The following is a 22326-nucleotide window of genomic DNA, read 5'->3' on the forward strand; positions in this document are numbered from 1 at the left end:
TTTTTTAATTTTTTATTAGCACGAATAATGAGTCTAAAGATGAACAATAATGATTTTTAAACCAGATTAGGCAGCAAAAGCATTCAGTGACATTTTTATAGTATAGCAAGTTGAAACCCTTTTTTTCCCCACGTCCAACTGATCCAAAGTAATTGTGCCTCACATCGTTAATAATTCTGCATTTCCAGCCCTGTGTGCAGTTTTCCTTCACGGCAAAAAGATTCAGCATCTATAATTGTTGGTAAAGTTAATTACTGTGCAACAGTTACTATAAAAATAATTACTGAAAGATGGCTATTTACATTTCACACTTATGTACATCAAAAACATTACAATACCCAAGCAGACATTTAATTTCCATTCTGTGTTTGCAGACTAATGAATCTCTGCTCGCTTACATACTTTATTTGCTCACAGAGTAAAGCATAACAATAGCAGCAATCAGGCCAGTAATGAGCATTTTATTTTACTTAGTTAATGGTGTAGATCTTTTTTAAGTGACCATTTGATTTGTTGGGTCTTTAGTTGTGGAGTTCAGTAATTATTATGCATTTCTGAGTTTCTTTAATATGTGCAAGGTTAACGATCTAATGATTCACCATTTACTTATTCTGAAACCTAAAGGCAAAAATGCTGTATGTGTTTAAATGGCATTTTATTTCAAATGGCGAATCCTTTTTCTTTTTTTTTTAAATTGTAACTCAGGAGAGTGATCTTCCCTTTTTTATTATCATTTCAATCTTGATCTTTGTCAAAACCATCAAAACTACTGTCTTAATACAGTCTTTAACGTTGACAAAATGGTTTGCGGCCAGTGAAAGTAGACCAGTTCTGTCACATTGCTTGAGGTCAGTTGTTCAGGTCAAATGAGCGGTATTGCAGGTGATTCGCCAGCCTGCAGCCTGTGATGTTTTTAAAAATAAAGACACTGTTTTAAAAAACAATGCATGTTGCACTTGTGGACTCATCCATGTGCAGTCCTGTGAAAAACCATGCTATATGAGTCTTTGCACAGTTCTGTAAATGCTGCATAGGGTTTGAAGTGAGACTCTGCAAGCTGATCCCTTATAGTTATGGTTCTCTCTGTTCTTGACTAATAATGGTAAGAATATAATTTTTATAGTGAAGTCCTTGCTGCAGCATCCAGTTTTTAATGCAAATCTTACCTTTGCTGAGAGGTGTGTTTTGTTTTTTTTGTTTTGTTTTTTCAATTTTGGGTTAACTATTGTGAAAAAGGAGACCTATTTGAGTTACACATCACAAGAAAATAGTCTCTAAAAAGTAAAACAACAACAACCAAACCAAAAAAACAAAAAAACAAGTAGTCCCCCCATAGGGACTGCTTAAGACGGTAAGTAGCAACAAGATACTGTTAATCAAACGTACTCAATTAACGGATAATGAGCCTCTGTGAGTATCTGTATAATAACAGAAAATTTGGCAGTTTTCTGTACAAAAGCTCAAATCCAGCAAATTTACCCCAAAGTCAGACTTTGCGGTGCTCAGATTTTTGCAGAAACCCCAAGAGCTGCTTGTCTGACTCAATTAGTATGTTTAGTGTTAAAGTTTGGGATGTTACAGTTAGAAAAAGAATGGCAAATGGACTGGAACTAGTTTAGTTTTTCTGCTACAACTCTCATTCACCCAATCACCTATACATTGTTACAGTGCCTTTATCTATACCTAATCACTATTGTATCAATTTACACATGTACACTGTGATGAATGGATCAGGGGCAATTTGAGCTTCAATATCTTTCCCAAGGATACTTTGACATATAGACTGTAGGAGCAACTCTACTACCTAAACCACAAGCGCTCTGGAGCCCTTTGTACACTGACCATTCAGCAGAAACTGGCTTCCACATAAGAAAAATAGGAGAACACTAGTATTGTTTAAACATGCATGCATGTATAATCTGTACCAATATCAAAGCAAACTTTGATAGAAGCAGGTGTGAATAATTATTTCTGCCTTTTAGCATTCATTACATCCTTTCTGTGAATTGCATCTGTTTTCCCCTTAGCCCACCCATCCATTTTCTTCTGCTTATCCAATTCAGGGTGATGGGGGTGGTTGGAGCCTATTATAGCTGCCATATGGTGAGCAGAGAGAGCAGGGTACAGCCTGGACAGGTCACCAGGGCTAACACAGAGACACAGACAGCCACACACACACCTGTGGGCAATTTAGAATCACCAGTTAACCTAACCCTACTAATTGCATGTCTGTGGACTGTGGGAGGAAGCCAGAGAGAATCCATGCCCAAATAGATGGCAGATTTAAAAACCCGAGTTCTCCCCTGTTCTTTTTCTTTCCCCCCACAAAAGAGATGTCATCAAAGTGTGTTTTTCTTTTTCATGACATGTTCAGTGTCCTGAAGAATTAGAATCACAGCAAAATACCTAGCTTTAACTATCTCGTTTCTTCTAATCAGATGTACCATGTTGTGCTACCAAATCTTTATGTAACAGATGAACACACCATCACACTTGATTACTCCTATAATAGACCTGCATCAAAAGCTTTAATGGATGTACAATTTACATAAGCAATGTTCTGCCTACTTATTACTGATGTACATAACGTTATATGAGATCAGTCTTAAAATAGATATGCATGTAATGCAGACGGAGGCAAGTGTTATATTCCCAACTTACTTTACCAGCTGGGACTATGTTTTCTTTATTTATGATTAAGTAAAAACCAGACATGTTAGAGATGCTGAGGAAATCTGAAGACTAGATGATTGGTTATTAGACTGAGCAGCTCACTTTTTGCTGTGATCAGAGTTGCTATACGAATATTGCTGCTAAGTAGAAAACAGACATATTTAGGAGACTCTCAATATCAAGAGCGTTCTTTAATTATTCATTGTGGGTGTGTAGTTTTCCGTATACTTAAAAAGAATAACTGTACACCCTCCTCTGTGTGTATGTTTATCTATCTGTTATTGGGACAGACATAAACTGTTTTTCAGTTTAAATGTGAAGCAATTTTAAAATATTACCTCCACCTAAATATGCCCCATTAATTTAATTTCATACATATGAAAGAAGAGCGTGACACTCAGCGGCTCACCCAGCCTTTTTATTAACATGTAAAAGCTATGTTTTATTCAGTGATGTTGAATAACAGCCCATCAAAGCACAGGGAACATTTACTCACAAATGGGAAAACCACTCCACTACCCACAAAAAATAAATAAATAAATTTTTTAAAAATCAAGTGCTCAGCCAGACAAGAACTTCAAATTACTTCCATTAGTCTCGTATATCTGACAAGCGCTGCCTGCTTATGGGGTCTGTTTGAAGACGCAAATTCACTTCTATGCTGAGCCAGACATTTTTGTGGGGTGAAAAAAAAAAAGGATTTCTAACCAGGCCAGTATTCGTCTGAAAATTAACACTGTTTGAGGCCCCAATTGCACATTAATTGCTGTTTATGTCATCTCAATATAGTGCATGGAGAATAGAAATAATATTTTAAGCCTAGTTTTCATTCTGTGTTAGAAATACAGATTTTTAATTGGCTACTGTGGACGCAGACTTGGCAAAGAAAGTTTTGTTTCTTTCCCATTAAAACAACTGCCCTTATTCAATCACATCATTGTTTTTATTGTCGGATTGCCATCATGTTCTTGCTTTTCTAAAAATGCAAGACAGGTGTTTCCGATTCTTTTGCGAACTGTTAACGCCAAGGTCAGCTGTTTTTTGTTTTGTTTTTGTGTTTGTTTTGTTTTTGGTACTTGGAGTAGAAAAGCAATCCAAATGATTTGCTTATGATATACACTATAGAGCTGTGTTGCTTGATAGCAAATGTTAGTATTGTTCTTCTTTTGATCCACAGCTCTTGTACCCAAATGAGCTTCATTCTCTAATGTCAGTTTTGTCTGAACAAAATGTACTCGTATCCCGAGAGTATCTGCCTTGGGGATCTGAGTCACACTTGCCGTCTTTCCATGTTCACCCTCTATGGAGCAGTTAGGGACTTTACACCCTATTACATCACATGTCGAGGTCGTAGTTGTATCTGAATTTTCATCCTTTTACACATTCATAGATTATAACAAAATGCTAAATTATCGTGCTCCCACGGCGCTGACGTTTTTCTCACAGACGGCTGCTGCAAGATTTCCCAGAGGACTCTTACTGTGTAGGATCCACGAAAGGATAAATGGCTCAGACATTATGCAAAACAACAACAAAAAAGCCCCAAAACTTTCATTTGCTTCAATCATCATTAGCAGTATTTTGTATCCTATCTTTTTTCCCCTCCCTAAGCTCTGAAACCTGAGAAATAATCACTGGACATGTAATATGCTTTCACCATTAGTCACATTATTTCTATTTAATGATCTTTTTCAGTGCTGCGCAGCTCATTTAAATTCATTAGAAGCTTTCTTCTTTTCATTTCCTCATTAAATTTCAAGAGATGATGCATTACATAGCTGTGATACCCATCAGCATCCAGCTTGAGTCAAAAAACAGCTTAAGTGTCACTAAGTCTACATCGGGCGGTATTCTTCTTTGTTTATCACTTAGCCATTGCAGTTAGCTCATTTTTTTTGTGCACTGCAGAAAAATCCTTCAATGTCAACTTGAAGCCAGGCGCTTCACTTTCACCTTCACACTTACTTTTTCAAATATTTTGGTGTAATAATGTGTTTTGTGACACTCCGTGGCCTCCAGAGGTTTCAGTGTTTGTAAGAAATGTGCAATACTAAAGAACCTTGCACGAAGAAAAGAAGAGGGGAGTGGAAGGAAGGTGAGCTTCTGCTGAATGTATTGGAAGACAGGATGCAGTTGTCAGTGGCGAATCCATTTGCAAACTTTATGTCCATGTGTATTTCACTGAGATGTATATTCTTGCCATTTTAACATGATGGAGGCTCTAGATGGAAGGTGCTAGAGGTTGTCCAGAATGAAATCTATTCATCATCCAGGGACAATTCAGGGAGCTTCTCTTCATAATTTAAATATTTACTGTGTACTGTGGGAAATGGTGTATGTCTCCATTTATATAGTGATATTATCCTGTCTGTGTCTTGTTCACAAGCACACACTGGTGGCAGGAATCTACCAGGCACGGTGCTTTCCTGACCACTGGGACCAATTAGGAGTTTAGCCTCTTGTCCAAGGTCACTTTGACAGGTGGACAGAAGGAGCTTGGGATTGAACCGTTATACCACATCCAGCTAAGTGGAAATCTTCAGTTCTGGCAAAAGGGCTCGTATACTGTGGCTACAGCAAATATCCACATCACATTTCATGTAAATTAGGGCAGAGGTCATTTTGGCACCGTGTTGAATATTCATGCCAGATCCTGCTGATGTTAGTGCTGGTGGTGTGACACAGACATATGTGCCTATAACTTGTTCATCTATACAACTAAAGAGGATAATGAAGGCTGTGAATATGACATTGGGATTTCAAAGCTTGTTTTTTTCCCACAGAATGTTTAGTGCATATCATTGCATGTTCATTTAAGTGCTAATTAACAAAAGTTAGAACGGATGCAATGTCAGCCTTGGGTATTTCACAATGTTTTACTGATATTATGGAGAAACATTTCTTGCATATTAGTATATTCTCATGGAATTCATGAGCAGCTTTTTAAGACTCGGGAGTGGCCTAGAGCTGGAGTCTGGTTGGTTAGAGCTTCGGGAAGATCATTGTACCTCGTTCACTTCCTTTGCCACAATTTCCCTCGCTGATTCAGTCTTGCAGTTCTACAACTTTTAGGTGACAGTCTAACAATTAAGCTACCGCCGCCCAAAATGTCCTTAAGCAGTGTCACTTTGAAAATGCATCTGTCCTACTTTCCAGAAGCTAAAATTAGAGGGAAATGTGCATTTGCTACCCGTTTGAAGTAAAAAAAAAAGAAAAACTTATTTCCTTTTTCCTATTAGATCCCTCGTGGAGGACGACGACGCTCACATGAAAGTTGCTCTGGGCTATGGTGATATGGGCATCTCTGCTCACCTTCAGGCATCAAAGACTGGAAACACTCGATTTTTCACAAGCAACACGCACAGCTCAGTGGTTCTTCAGGTGAGAGTGCAGAAACATAGAGAAAACAAAGTGTAGAGTCAAATATCACCTTCGTCTGATAATAACATTAATGTTTGGCCTTACCATTTCTTTGGCGATCTCGTGAGTAGTTTCTATAGCTCTGCTCACAGGTGTTTGCAGATTGCAGGCCAGCAAGATGTTGAATATTTGTTTTAATTGGATTTCTTTGAAGATTAAAAACTGTTAACATTGCGGTATCACACAACATAAGGGAATTGATACCATGGATTCCTGGGCACAGTTTAATATCTCGTCTCGTGTTTCAGTAATAATCCAAAACAGTTGGGATTTGGTGTCTATGTAATTTGATGTAAGGGGTGAGTGCAACCTGATTTACTGTTGATGAAAAATATAACAAAAGCTCACTCATCTTGTACATACACAACCCCCCCCCCCAAAAAAAAATAGTCAGGAAGCTGCATAAATGTTACAGTTGGTGGCAGCTTTGGCATGTCACCGCTGATTGGTGCAAAGTGAAGATCAGCCTAAAGTTGTGCAAGTGAGTGCTGGCATCATGCTGTTTGCTGCAACAGCAATAACTGTCCTTCGTCATCGGCTCTCACTGAAAATGAATGGCCGTTGGCTGCTTTTGCAGCTCATTAATCTTTTGCTGCCACAGCACAGTAAGGGAATGCTAATGATTTTTCTAGCCTGATGTGATCGTACACCCTGATTATAGAATCTGTTAGTCTCAATTAGGTGGTGCATTTGGAAGCATCCACCAAAAAACCCGCCCACTGATTATTGCAGGGGTTGTGAGTCGGTATGTGTTATACAGGTTTGTTTTTTTTTTTGTTTAATTCAATTTCGTTTTATTAAATAGCGCCAAATCACAGTAACTGTCGCCTCAAGGCGGTTTTTGGCTTGCACATTCTTAGTGCAACCTGCCATAACCATAATCAGAAGTGGTAGTCAGCTGGTAGGTTGTGAAATCAGGCGTTGGGTGAATAAGTGCATTATCCACTTATGAATTAAAGTGTGTTCGCCCATGTTTAGTGTAGGTAGTGCCTTTTAGCTGTAACTTTGCATCAGGTTTCTATGCCAACAAGAGAAAAAAATCCCTGTAATTCTAAACATGTCACTTTGAACCAGTTGTGCGTAAGAAAGCCAAGAAAATATGAAGGCAACAATCAAGTCGGTCAGCTCCAGCTCAAGACTAGAGTGCTGTCACGTATCATTTCAGGTCCATGAGCTCATGTCTGACAGGCCGTTGCTGACAGCATTTTGTTTTTATCCTCACTGAACCACACAAGTTCATTGTGTTGAGCCCTAAAGCAGTGACTGCTTTTTCCTTTTTTGGCAGCAGCCGTATTTGAAAGTTTTAGTATTGATGTTTTTCATCAGGCTTTGTCTAAGCCGAGATCTTCTTCTTGGGAGTAAAATCAGAGCTGTTCAGGTGCTCTAAGCTCAGGGTCAGCAACAAACCTCTCTCTCTTTCATGTTTTTTTTTTTCCTCTTTAAGGGATTTGACCAGCTGAGGATAGAGGGATTGCTCTGTGATGTCACATTGGTGGCTGGCGACTGTGATGAAGCTTTCCCTGTGCACCGTGCAATGATGGCCTCCTCCTCCGACTATTTCAAAGCCATGTTCACAGGTTGGTCTACATGCCCTTACTCCAGCCAAACCACGATGTAGAATTTTGTGATATTTGTGACAGTGGCACAGGCATTTAAGTACTCTATATCTCTGTATTTTCCACTAAATTGCTTTCTTTTCATGAGGATTTCTGTTTCTACACAGTGGCAGTCATGTTGCTAGAATTATGCATTGTGAATAAATTACTCAAATTGACCTTGTGCCCTCATCCCTCCAGTACTGAGCATATATTCATATTATAAAACCAGCTTGTTTGAGCCATTGTTATGCATTCATGTTCATGGTCATTTGTGCTGGCAATGAATATAAATGACCTACTTGCCTGTTTCATCTCCTTTGTGCACTGTATGCAGAGGCAGAAGAACCTTGAGCTCTTTTTAAGTACATAGAGAGTGTTTGTGTGGTATTTTCAGGAATAACAGACTGCAAAAAATTTTCTTCGTTCACTTTCGGATAACAAAGATATCTGGGCAATTAAACTGAAAGCTTTTAATCTGACGCAGGGAAAACGAGTAGCACAGATGTTGTCAGAGAACGCAACCTTACTGCACTGAATTTATCTTGTATTAACCCGTAGGTGTTTACTTTCATGACTCAAGCTTTGATGGGCAACTTGTCATCAAGTAACATTACGTTCTATATGATGAGCAGTGCACATGAATTTCTTTTTCTTTGTTTGGTCCAGATTAGCTTGCGAAATATAACGGAACAGAGGAAAGCTTTTTGTTTTGTCTTATTTCACTAATAAGTTAGCTTAGGGCTGTGCGATATGACCAAAATCTCATATCCCGATATAAGAATTATATCGTCCGATAATGATATAGATCACAAAAATGTAACATTTTCTGTAAATTCTGTGAATCTCGGGCAGCTTGACTTGCGGGAAGTGTTTTGTAGCTGGAGTCTATACAAACTATACATTTTTAGACATAAGTTGTAAAGGCTGCCGTTTTCTTTGTGAGTATTTATTACACAGCGTGCTGCGGGGGAAAACCTGTTCTAACGGTTGAGTCCAAGGTTTATTTTTTAGCACCTGGCGGCTCTTTTTTTAATTCTCATCCGTAAATAATCTGCTCTTTCACGTGATTCAGTTTATTTTGAAAAGTCGCAACAGGATCTTGAGCTTTATTGTGAAAGGTTTATGTGGAACATAAACAAGCGGACGCGTGAAGGTGTTACCGTCGCTGTTGCTAAAATAAACGCATAAAAACAGGCGCTTGAGAAAGAGAGAACTTTTAAGAAATTAATATAGCCACTACAGTGACCATCAAAACGATGAAAAAATATTGCCGTAAACAGTTTATTTTGCGACACCACGAAACAAACGATAGCGTAAAATGAAACGATTTTAAATCGTCATCCGATATATATCGTTATATCGAACAGCCTTAAGTTAGCTTATTAGTGAAAAGGGAATGCTCTGAGTGTAAATGTTGAACAAAAGTGCTCCCTTATGCTTACTATTCTTGGTGACATAAGTCATTTGACTGTAAAAACATTGGTATTGACATTTGCATCTACGTGACGTGTGCATATATTAGCTTTTATTCTTTTGAATAAAAAAAACTATCTGAGTTGAACCATATAAAGATACTATATGTTCAGTTAGTTTCTTCTTTCCCTTACTCTCCTCTGGTGCAGGTGGAATGAAAGAACAGGATTTAATGTGTATCAAGCTGCATGGAGTAAACCGAATAGGCCTCAAGAAGATTATTGACTTTATCTACACGGCAAAGTTGTCACTCAACATGGAGAATCTGCAAGACACACTTGAGGCAGCCAGTTTCTTACAAATCCTTCCAGTGCTGGACTTTTGCAAGGTCTTTCTCATCTCTGGGGTAAGGAAATTCTCACAAAAGGTGTGTTTTTACAGCTATCCTGCAGCTTTTAAGTTAGCTTATTGTCTGAATTAACTGGATATAAAATGTGAAACTTTTTTTCATAAACATTGTGTCATTTTAAACAAATTCCATCTAATCCACAAGTACAAGCTGCAATAGTTGCACACTCTTACTATTTGCACATCCTCTACAGAGAAAATAGCAAAGTAGAGTATGACAAGAGGGCCACCTCAATGCCAACCACATATATTCAATTTGTGTAATGTACTTGGATATTTATGATTTCAAAATATTGTATCTATTAGAGCTGTTTTGTTATATTTTCTAACTTTGTAATTTAATTTAATTTATTATATATTTTAGTTTAGTTACTATTCTTGGTGTCTTTGATTGACTGTGACCATATCATTTCATCAGGGATTAAAAAAGTATCTTGATTCTGAATATTTTGGATTTGAACTGGTGGGAAAGTTGTGAGAGGATGCCTGTGAGCCAGGGGAAGAGCAAAAAACCAAAGACTTATTTTGAATGAAGAAAAAGTACGTTTGAAGAACAATTTTGTTTACGGGTTGTGCTTGTTGTACAGAGTCAAGAGAAATCAGCTTTTAATTATAATTTCAACTGTTAATATGTCTGCCTGCTTTCATTAGCTAAAGTTATCATGCAGTGACTATTAATGCTGACAGCAAAGTGTTTAAAAATGTATGTACTTGTTTTTTCTTTAATGCAGTGCAGCAATCTGTTTTTACTGATAAATTTATCAAGGTGTATTAAAGCTGGTTTTCTTGCCAACCGTCTGAAAACCCACGTTTTTAAAATTTAAAGTGATATAAAATGGACAAAAGCAGCAGAGTCAGTTGACATCGGCTGTGTGTTAAATTGCTAAAGCACTGATTCTTTGTAATGAGACTTCTTTCCCTTGAGCTGAGAATTAGTCAATATCATAGCATATTCTTTCATTTATGTTTCATTCACTGGGACTTGAAACTAGCAAAAGGCCCGTAAATTCACAGAGCAAGGGACTGAGGACATTTTTCCATAGATTTCTATACAACTAAAGGAATGACCAATTGTAGGCCAAGAGTTTGTTTTACTTTCCAAGGGCTGTAAGCTACATCCATCCTTTTCTTTTCACGCTTACTTGCAGCTTTCCAAGATTTTTTACTTGTTTTTTTTTCTGTCAAGGTTTCTCTGGACAACTGTGTAGAAGTGGGACGCATTGCCAACACATACAACCTCACAGAGGTGGATAAATACGTCAACAATTTCATCCTGAAGAACTTTCCCTCATTGCTGGGCACGGGGGAGTTTGTCAAGCTACCATTTGAACGCTTGGCTTTTGTACTGTCCAGTAACAGCTTAAAACACTGCACTGAGTTGGACCTGTTCAAGGCGGCTTGCCGCTGGCTACGCTTTGAAGACAGCCGTATGGACTATGCCCCAAAGCTCATGAAGAACATCCGCTTTCCTCTCATGAACCCGCAGGATCTCATCAATCACGTGCAGACTGTGGACTTTATGCGTACGGACAACACCTGTGTCAACCTTCTCCTGGAAGCTAGCAACTACCAAATGATGCCCTACATGCAGCCAGTTATGCAGTCAGAACGGACAGCCATCCGCTCAGACAGTGCCCACCTGGTCACTCTGGGTGGTGTTCTGCGCCAGCAGCTTGTTGTGAGCAAGGAGCTGCGTCTCTTTGATGAGAGGGCTCACGAATGGAAGGCGCTGGCGCCCATGGACGCACCTCGTTACCAACACGGCATTGCGGTCATCGGCAACTTTCTCTATGTTGTGGGTGGCCAAAGCAACTACGACACCAAAGGCAAAACAGCAGTGGACACGGTGTTCCGATATGACCCTCGCTACAACAAATGGATCCAGGTGGCATGCCTTAATGAGAAACGTACCTTCTTCCACCTCAGTGCACTCAAGGGACACCTCTACGCTGTCGGTGGAAGGAATGCTGCAGGGGAGCTTGGTGAGTTTATTTCCCCCACTTGTTTGCTTTTGTTTCCTTTTAAGCAACAACAGGGGCCTTTAATTAATATTGTATGAGATTTTACACTTTTAATATGAGAGAGCAGTGTGAGAAAGAATGAGCGCTTTAATAAGGCTGCAAGCATACCGACGCCAAGTAATCAAGAGCCGTGCATACACATCATTTGCTGTTTCAACATGTCGCACACATAATGTGTGTGTAATTTAATAAAATTTAGAGGATGGGCACATTATCACAAACACCCTCCCAATCGAATGTAATCCATTACAAAAGCATTTCAGCACATGCAGAATCAATTTCAGTCATCGCAGCCTCAGAGAAGTGTCATGGTTTTTGATGAGGTGTTGTTTAGGGTGTCATAATATATCATGAATAAAATAAGTTTAGATTTTTTTCTCTCTCCGTGTAATAAATTGCAGTGCAATACAACAAAGCCACAGCCTACGCTGATGCAGTCTTAACAAAGTCACAGTGTTTCTATTTGTTCAGAGCTGTGGTAGGTACATAACATTGAACTGTAGGTGATGAGATACAGCTGAAGCTGGCACAAAAACTGTGCCTGCAGGGAGGATTAAATAAAGAGGTGGATACATGTTGCCAGTGGCGTTTTCAGTGATTAAAAAGGGAAAAAAAGAAAAAAAGCGGGTCATATCAGATCAACTTGTATCAGTAATCTGATGCTTTTACAAGCTTTTTGGTTCACATTTCATCCCTCTGGTGGAAAGACGAAAGCCAACAGATGTATTTATACATTTATATCTAGTCTTTGTAATTTGGTTGTTGATGCTGAGTAACCAATCTGCAATCTCTGCACCAACTGTAGACCACAGAGAGGTGCCACCCAGTACTTAAATTCAGCTCTGTAGCTGCAGTGGACAGAGAGAGGCTACTGTGGAAGCAGTCTGGGTTATAATTAGACCAAAAAACACAGCACCAGTTCACTGTCAGTCTACACAGCTGCCTCTTCCTTCTTTACGTTTCACTGCCCTTTAACTGCATGCGGTTAGGCCTCCATGTTTTTCTGGATGTGCCCCTTTTATTATATTTGTTTGCTCTGGGTAGATCACGAGGGTGTGGTTTTTCTGTTACGTCAGAAATGCCTAGATTTTAAAAGAAAAGCTTCACGACATAGAAACGAATATTTAGAATATACTTGCAGACCTGAGTGTTGCATGGATTTTAGTTTTGTGCTGCTTTTATATTTTCAAAAGGATGTAACAAAGATGCACGTACTTACTAATTCTAGTTCACCATGTTGTAAACCCTTTTATAGCTCTTGCACAATAACAGCTCAGTCTTTTAATATAAAAATAAGACTGCTTAAGACACCTATATATGCTTTAATTGAAAAAGAAGCAAAATGTACAGGTCTCGCTGTATGTCACCACAAGCTGCCAGTTTTTAAAATTATTATTCTATTTTCTATTTTCTATTTCTATTGTTGTGGTGAAGAACTTGTAGAAAGAAAAAAAATCCATGCTAATTACAAATGTGACCTTTCCAGCTTACAGAAGAAAATCATACATTGAATACATTTCAAGGTTTAAATGCAATTTATAATTTCTTCATTGAGAAGTTGCTTGTGATGAATTCCATTTTCAGCAACTTTGCAGTTTAGATACGGTCAGCACAACTGTGCTATTTCCATCAAGTTGGTGTGAGAGTTTGTATACTGCTGAAGGTCACTTTGTTAATAGTCGTTGAGCAAGCAGACCTAGGTATCCACTGATTTCCTTGGTGAGACTTATCCAGCTGGTCCAGAGGTGACTCACAATCCTTGTGAGGGAACAAAAAAACCAAAAACAAACTGCCTGTAAATCTGTTAACTATAGAAGATGACCAAAAGTTTGTGAACTACATTGGATTACCAGGATTTCTAAACTTATTGATGATACATTTAAATTTGTTCTGACTCATTTATGAAGAAACACAATGTGAGTGAACTAATAACACAATGGTTTAATCATTTACAGTGCAGGCTGGAAAAGACCGGCTCCTGAGCTGAGTAACTAACAGGAGCTCCTCTATAACCCCATATACTTCAGTGGCTTATGAGTCTTGTAAAATGAGGAGGAATTTTGAAGGACTCCACTAAACAAAAATCTTTATCTATTTCTATAATGATATGATTGAACAAAACTCACAAGCTTATACTATTCAGACTATAAAAGCTGTTGTGACGCTGATTTTCTTGTGAGCTTGGGTTTATTGTTTTCTCTCATCACCGAGCGTTCTCAAAGCTTCAGGGAATGCACTGCTGCCCTGGAAATTTCTTCATTGAAATTTAGCAGTGCGACAGACTGGCGACCTGTCCAGGGTGTACCCTGCCTCTCGCCCTAAGACAGCTGGGATAGGCTCCAGCCCTCCAGCCCCCCACCCCCACCCCCACCCCCCCGCCACCCTGAAAAAGGATAAGCAGAAGCGAATGGATGGATGGATGGAAATTTTGAATTCATTCTTCCCTACACTATTGTAAGGCACCCAGGCCTCAGGTAGCAAAGCATCCCTGGATAATGATACCACCTCCACTATGCCTTACAGCTTTGGTGTTTGTTTCAGGAATGAAAAGAGTTTAAGCAGGTTGTAGAGATTCGTTTTGCAGGTAACGTTGGGCTCATTTCCACCGTTTCTATTGGGATGTACTCTGTATTTAAGTCTGTTTGTGCTTAACTGTCTCAGTTGTAATTTTTGCAGGTAGCTGCTTCTGGAAAGTGGAGCAACAGTCCTGATTGTTCAGAATTTTTCCTCACTCATGTCTTTAGAAATACCTGTGTAGCCTTTCCCAGCTCAGTGTACTCCTGTAGCACTCTTCTGAGGTTCTGTGAAAGTTGATTGAAGCATATTTATGGGGATTGGCTCATCTACAACCTACATTTCCAGACTCCGTAATTGGAGCACCTCACTTCAAATACTTTCTGCAGCAAGTTCAATCCAGAAATGTCGAAAACTGGATCCCAGATATAGTGAACGCAGAAATGATGAAACAGATCAGCCACTGGTGAAACCCATTTTATTTGCCAGGAAGCCTGGAGCAAGTCAACAGGAGAATTATGGGACTGTAACCCATAATAAATGGAGAAATTCTGGTAATTCTTAGTAGTTCACAAATCTTTGTCATAAATGTTAACAAGCTCTAGTGAAATGGAAACGTGTGATTCTGCATTGTTAAACTGTGGTGTTTGATGTGAAGGTAAATCATTACCCTTCTCCATCAATGCAGTGATCATACATGTTGATGGACCCTGGCTGGCTGGCTGGCTGGTTTTGGGGTTCCCAGCCAGCAATTATCAGCCTGTGAGCAACTGATATGAACCCTAAGGTCCCCTTTCTGATTTCTCTGATATTTTATAGAACCATCCTCAGACACCTTAAGATGAAAGCTCGAACAATCTCACTATTTCCTGCACAGTCAGTGCATTCAGAGCTGGTGGGGATGTGTACTCTCTATTTAAATCCTTGTTTTAGCTCCCACGCTGAGACCCTCCAAGGCCTCATTTGCTGCTGTTTGTCCTCCTTAGTTGTGTCTTGACCTACTTTCTACTAATACAGTCTCTTTTTTCTCTTTTTTTCATCTGTTTCTTCAAGCTACTGTGGAGTGCTACAACCCAAGGACAAATGAATGGACATACGTTGCCAAAATGAATGAGCCACATTATGGCCACGCTGGGACGGTGTACGGTGGTTATATGTATATTTCAGGTAAGTGGCTCCAGGGAGATTTGAGTTTATTATCGGCTTAAATAAATAGAGATGTAATGTTGCATGACTGGGTAAGAGTTGTTTTTTTTAATTGCATGTTTTAAAGTTACAATAGCAATAAATTTTATTCTCTGAATGTGTTATAGAACTGCAAGGTGGGGCCACAATAGTATCTCATTTTAGACAAACCGTACATAGAGTTCTGGAGTTATATGTGAGTCAGGATTTTTCTGACAGCCTGTTAATGCTAGGTATTTTTATCTTTCAAACTTCATATAAAGAAAGTGTCTTTCACACTTCCAGACTTTTGCAAATCTTTCCTCACACTTTATTCATCTATGCTGAGCATGCTTTTGGAGCCTGCGAGGGTTCAACACTTAGGGCAGATGGCAGACACTGAGAATTGGGCCTTCAGCCAGCCAGTACTTTCTCTTTAGGTGACACCTGGGCACTTATTCACTTAATACGACGGAAAACAAATCCTGCAGTATGGAGATGAGCCCTAGTTTCTTAGTGTGACTAATCCAGAGAGGTGCTACAAAAGATGGGGAACGGTGGTGGTGGTGGAGGGGAATTGGGAAGGATGGAGCAAAGTAGAGGACTAGAGCCTGTGTAGGAGGTGTAACACAGAAGAGACTGTAATAATCCCTCCTGGCCATGGGTACTATGATCCATCTGCAACACATGAGCAAAAAAATTGTTTTATGCAAAAATATTTTAAAAAATAGATAATGGTTTTCAGCATTGTTTTTTTTTTAAAAATATATATATATATAGAAGGGGAGATAGAAGTAACAATCAGAATGGAAATGGTGTTGGTATTTTGATCCTTTAATCCTCCTGAATATGAATACATTATGAACACCAACACTTACATAGTTGCATTAAACGCATATTGTACTTACAGTGCCACCTGGGAAACTTTAGCTAATGAAAATAAAATATTGAAATGCTCTCTAGCAGCAATATACTAGCAGCAGTATTAAACCAATTTACAGTCTGAGGTGTTGACCAGCTTGCATGCAGTTTTATTAGATCCAGCAATGTGATCACTGTGCACACAAGCCGTGAATTCAATCCACAGACCTGCAAATGTTTGCCGGTGTTAGATGGTCCTACAGAAGGCACCTCACATTCTCTATCACATTGGTTCCAGTTATCTTTCATGTTTAGCTGGAAAAAATTGCCACATTAAAAGTACATGCAGCCCCTTTGATTTGATTTTTATATCACCGAACTCTGACGTGCTGGAAAGAGGCCAAAAGCTAAGGACTACCTACACACACGAGTACTATCAGGGTTTATATAAACAATTTTTAATTAGTTAATATTTCACATTATCAGGGAGAAGAACTGGGGCATGTTTGGGATCACACAGATCACAAGATTTGGCAGACCTAATATTAGAGTGGAGCCGAGATGAAAGCCACACATTTTACTTTTTAATATAACTAAAGTGAAATGATGAATAACAAAACGGTCACGGCCTGAGCTAATCTGCTGGTAGCCAGCTGTATGAATCGCTTCGCCCCTGGCAGTACTTTCCACTTCGTAGCGTTCCACTTTTTGATAGTCTAATGGCTTATCCTTTGTGTGTGTGTGTGTGTGTGTGTGTGTGTGTGTTGGTCTCATGTTTCAGAGATACAATCAATCACAGTTCAGCAGTCTTGTAAATTCTGCTATTTGTAACAGCTGGCTGTGCACCTGTGACAGCTGAAAATATGTGTCAGGGAAAATGAACGCTTGCGTTACACGATCAAGCTGGTCAGGCAGTTTTCTGAGTACAGCTGTGGGTTATAACACAACAGCGTGTTTTCAAGTGCCTTTAATGCCCACGGCACAGGTAAACGAGCATTACCCATTAGTGCAGTTTTGTTCCGGCGAGTCCCTGCTGTAGCGTCCGCGGTCTCAGAGGTTACAGTCGCGCTGTGCAAGGTGACCCGAGCTGGAGTGCACTTCTGTGTCTAGCTGTCACAGTACATCAGGTCACATTCTCCGGCTGTGCTGCTGCACTGTCTGAAGGTATTCTGTCAGCTGGATGAGCCTGACGAATGCACTCAGCCCACAGACCATCACGGCTCAAGTGGTGTGACAGAGTTCAGACACAAGCACTGAAAACGGCACAGAGCAACGCTGCTGCTGGTCCACATTCCTATCGAGAGATTAAGACCCTTTGGTTTTACTATTACACTTTCTCCGAGTGTTCTGATGATTTGTGTGTGATTGTTGCTTCACTGACTGGGGATTTTTGAGGTTTTCACAACTCGCTAGTTGTCTGCTAATGGTGTTTTTATGTAAAGAAAAAAATGTTGATGTAAATCTCATGGTTGAGATTTTTATTTTTATTTTTTTTTCCTCCATTAAAGATGATTATATTTGATCATTTATATTTATCGGGACATTTTATATTTTAAAAATCTAAAGTACTCTCCGCTTTAATTCATCTATGCTGAACATGCATTTAATGTCAGTGAGAGCTGACAGTAATCTCAAATGGATATGGTTCTGTAATGCAAACCTTCTTTCTTCAGGTTACTTTGAAAAGTGAGAAGAGGGTAAAAATTTGAGCTCAAAATTTTTCATTTTCTTTCATCATCCCTTTCTAGCCTCTTTATTTTAATGTCAGTGTCTATTTATTTTAAACCGCCTCGCAGTAAAACTGATCAATATATGGACGTGCTTCCTTCAGATCAGGATATTTTCTAGTGTAAAAATCTGCTGGGCTGAATGTGCTTTTTGATTCTTAGCTTACATGTGTGTTTATATTTAATTTCTTTGCATTAATAGTGACATTTCTGCACTAAGCTTGTACTGGCCTGCAAAGTTGTTTGGATAAATTGAAATAGTTGAAAGCGGTCATTTGAAAGATGGTTAAGAAAGATTCCTTTTCATATTTTTTCTTATTTCTGACAGTCTGCTAGGTATTTGTATGTTTGAACTCGCTACATCATTTAAAAACACTGTCTTTCACACTTACAGATTTATGCTAATCATTCCTCACACCTTTGATTCATCTGTGCTGAACATGCATTTGAAGTCTGTTTGGGCTCAGTGCAGAGAACTGACAGTGCTCACGAATATTAGGTTTCTAAATGGTGATGTCCTGCGATGGCTCCACATTGAATCATATGAAATGTTGGTCGTATTGACATAGTTGCTGCTCTCGTGATATAATGGAGGTGTTGGTTAAGACTGTTACAGCGTAGCTCCTCTGCCTTTTTTGTGTGGAGTTATGAAGTGAATTTAAAAAATAAGGGGCTTCTGCTTAAAACCTAAAGAGAAAATGTGTTGAATTTCATTGTATGACTTAAAACCCAGAAGTGATGACCCATAATGGCTCATAACTGTCTGAAATTTCAATTTGCTGCTCACCTCAAGAGTAAATAACTGTCTATTTTATCAGGAATAGTGAATAGAGGGAACAGGGGAGCCATTTAGAGCTCATATTCCTGCAGGGACTAATAGTCAGAGTGAGATGTCATACGGCTGTAAACTGAACTTGATAGTACGACTTCAAGAGGGTGATTATGTTCAATGGAGAAACGCAAGTGACTGAAAGTATTTTGCATGACACGGAGGCCATAAATGCAAACCTCTCCATTCTTCAAGTCACTCTGAAAAGTGAGAAGAAAGTAAAAACTGGTTTCATCAAGCCTGCGCTGCCTTTTGTATGTTAATGTCAGTCTACATATATTTTAAATCACTCTGCAGTAACGCTAATCAATACAGGGATACATAGATCGTTACATATGGGCTCTCTAACTCATTATGGGGTATTTTTGGAATCTGCTAAGCCCCCTCCCCACCTCCCCGTCTATTTCGCATCATTTCTGTGAGTCCCACATATGCTGACACTGATTCAACCAGGTCGCTGGTTTTACAAGGGGACTCTGCAGTTGTTTTATATCTGCATGGCTGAGCAGGCAAATGTTTTGGCGTGGTAAAACAAGGGCATATGTAGCAGACATTATGAACAATATCGCAGTCTGCCCTAAGCTGCCTATGGAAGGGCAAAAGCTCCTCGGCAAGTTTGTCAGAGCTGGGATCAATTTGGCAAAATCTTGTCTGCTCTTAGTGTCTCTCTAATGGCGCTGATTAGACAAAGATACTGGAAAACTGATCAGACATTATTGTATTAGGGAAAGGCCAAAGCCATTGAACTGAATCAAAATAGCAGCACACTCCCTTGAGAGGTATTACAAGGAGGCTATTTTGACTCCAGCACTGTTCTCTTGTCAGGGTTTTAATAGCTGATTTGCTCCGTCGACTACTTGGATAAGGAATACGAATGGTGAGGCCATCTTTGAACCTGATCAGCTAAGGGGTTGCTCCATCAGAGATCTGAGTCATGGCAGCTGAATAGACGGCTTAGGCCTGAACAATAAACCGAGCGCACGATCACTGGGCAGCAAGAAAAGAGGGATACTGCCTGTATTCGGCGTGCTCTGCAAATCTTCACTGCATTTGCTCCTAGTCAATCTGCCTGGGGGGGGGAGGGGTAGGCTGGCTTCCACCCAAATGCATGCTGGGATTGTGTTCCTCTTTATTTTAAGCCTTCCCTGTAGACATGTCCTGTTTTTTTCCGGTTGTGTTTTTTTCCCTCCTTCCCCACTTTCCCTCAGCATTGTGTGTTGCGGTGTCTACAGACTGTTTGCGTGAATGCGCGTGCATGCGCGGACGCTTTGTAATGGTGTTCCACTTTGTACTGAGCGCTCCTCATCAGCATTATTTCATGTTGTGGAAAAGAGGCTGAAAAGCTATTGATGTCACTTCGGTTTGTGAAATCAGTGTTTAGCCTGCAAATTGGCGGGTGGGTTCGAGTGAAGGTGTGGAAAAAGGGGATCAAAGAGAAGTCAGAGGTCTTTTGCTTTTGTTTTTGTTTGTTTGTTTATTTGTTTGTTTTTTAAATGAGCGGCCTTCCAGCGTCAGAGCTGGCTGATGCTCCACATCGCCCAGATGAATAAAAAGGTTGGCTGACTTGAGCGAACGAGTCATTAATCTGTCTGAGTGACAGCTTCTCCCAACTAATGAGCCTTGAGCCCTAATTTCCATGCTCTTGTTTCATTTTATTTTTTTTTTTTCTTGCTGCAGGTGGAATCACTCACGACACTTTTCAGAAGGAGCTGATGTGCTTTGACCCGGATGCCGATAAATGGACTCAGAAAGCGCCCATGACGACAGTTCGCGGCCTCCACTGCATGTGCACGGTGGGCGACCGTCTTTACGTGATCGGAGGCAATCATTTCAGGGGCACCAGCGACTACGACGACGTCCTCAGCTGCGAATACTACTCCCCCGCCCTCGACTTGTGGACACCTATCGCCGCCATGTTGCGAGGTCAGAGCGACGTGGGCGTGGCCGTGTTTGAGAATAAGATTTACGTGGTGGGCGGCTACTCGTGGAACAATAGGTGCATGGTGGAAATAGTACAGAAGTACGACCCCGAGAAAGACGAATGGCACAAAGTTTTCGACTTGCCCGAGTCACTGGGGGGAATCCGAGCCTGCACACTCACTGTTTTCCCCCCTGATGATATGTCGGGCTCACCCTCCAGAGAGTCGCCGCTTTCAGCACCTTGATGAGCAAAGGGGGTGAGCCCTACTCCGCTCATACCCCCGTAACCCTTCCCCACCCCCCCGACAGCCCCCCTCAACAAACACACCTTATAGACTTTGTTTGCACTTCCTTTATGGACAACATCTGTACTGCATCCCAAACTACCCCCCAAGTCCACATCCCCTAAAGCTGTGCAGAACCCCCCCTCCCACATCTGCGTGATGAAACCTACATACCAACATGGTTTGGCAACCTAATTACATGTTAATTTTGCATACTTGGTATATTTTGGCAGGAAAAAAACAACAACAAAAAAAAAAACAACCTCCACTTGAAAAGTGACTTTGCAAATCAACTTTTCTACCTGATGTCCAGACTTTTCTTATGTCTCGTTTCTTTTGGTGTTCTACCTTGAGATGTTGACTACCACACTGACTCTCTCTTCTAGTCTATGCCAGGTTAGATGCAGGTGACACCGTCCTCAGACAGCAAACACATAGGGACCGATGAGCTTTTGAAAGACACGTGGTTTTTAACTCAGGGGTTGGCCCAGGCCCCATCTTCGTCTCTCTTGCAGTTTCACTTCTTTCCTGCTGTTGGTATGAAACTGTTAACAAAAATGGTGTTTTCTAAATTTAATAAACATGATTTTGAAAGTAATCAAATATTGTCCTCTTCACTGGCTACAGCTTGAAGTTGCACGTATCCAGGTCGTATTTTGATGTCTGAGTGAATCTAAAATCTCTTATACAGGATTCATGATCATTAATCAGCTGAGAGAGAGTTGGCTTCCTTTGTTGCTTTGTAAACTTGTCTGTAATGAATGTGCTGTGAATGACGTGAAGGAAAAGATCAATCAGTCTGTTTGTGGGGAACGATGACTTCGCTTTTATACTGCGGAGCTGGACTGTATGCAGTAAAGGATAACCGCAGACATAGAGTGTGATTTTTCTTTTTAGAGCCACGCTGTTGAAGCACTGTCCACCCAGTGATGCAAACTACACTGCTGACAAGTGTTAACTGGAATTTGGCAATTCCACCGCTGTCACCTCTTCTCCTGCCATCATGACAGACGGTAATGTCGCCCACAATCTGCCCACCTGCTCCCGGATCATTAAAGCCTTAATAGCAGCATATGGTGTCCGAGACGTCGGCTTCAAGCTGTTACTAGGAACAAAAGGTTTGTGTAATCATCAGGTGAGTTGGCTCCAGAGCTTTAAATCCTCATTATAGTCTCATTATGTCCCTTTAATGAGATGCTGCAATGGTGCTTGAGATTTGAGATTTTAATACCTGTTTCTGTGTTTTCCAGAGCAATAATCTACTATAGGTCTGTCTTTTAATAGATTGTTTTAACATGTTATGAATTGATATGCGTTTGTGCTTTTTTTAATGTTTCATTTTGAGGCTCTTATGTGCTAAACGGGTCAGTCTTGTTTCATTAGCTACATTTTAGCTTGGTCGTGTTTTTTTGAGGGTTATGTTAATGTCACACGTCAAAAAGCTTTTCTTTTTTTTTTCTAAAGAGTCTTATTATGAAGTCCTTTTTAAATGTA

General features: G+C 40.0%; 1 protein-coding gene across 3 annotated transcripts in view; it reads left to right on the top strand.

Annotated features, from left to right (window-relative positions):
- Nucleotides 1-21430, top strand: part of klhl13 (kelch-like family member 13) — a 42406-nt gene extending 20976 nt beyond the window's left edge. For all 3 annotated transcript variants that reach the window (XM_005735481.2, XM_005735480.1, XM_013911493.1), the window contains 6 exons: nt 5913-6054; nt 7538-7670; nt 9314-9510; nt 10699-11494; nt 15101-15214; nt 20306-21430. In XM_005735481.2, the coding sequence (XP_005735538.1) occupies nt 5913-6054; nt 7538-7670; nt 9314-9510; nt 10699-11494; nt 15101-15214; nt 20306-20793 (1870 nt within the window). In that variant the 3' untranslated portion in view covers nt 20794-21430. The remainder of the gene's footprint in view (nt 1-5912; nt 6055-7537; nt 7671-9313; nt 9511-10698; nt 11495-15100; nt 15215-20305) is intronic.
- Nucleotides 21431-22326: the final 896 nt, after the last annotated feature.

This window comes from Pundamilia nyererei, unplaced genomic scaffold (genome assembly GCF_000239375.1).
Source record: "Pundamilia nyererei isolate P.nyererei 1_Seehausen unplaced genomic scaffold, PunNye1.0 scaffold00064, whole genome shotgun sequence".
Lineage (NCBI taxonomy): Eukaryota > Metazoa > Chordata > Actinopteri > Cichliformes > Cichlidae > Pundamilia > Pundamilia nyererei.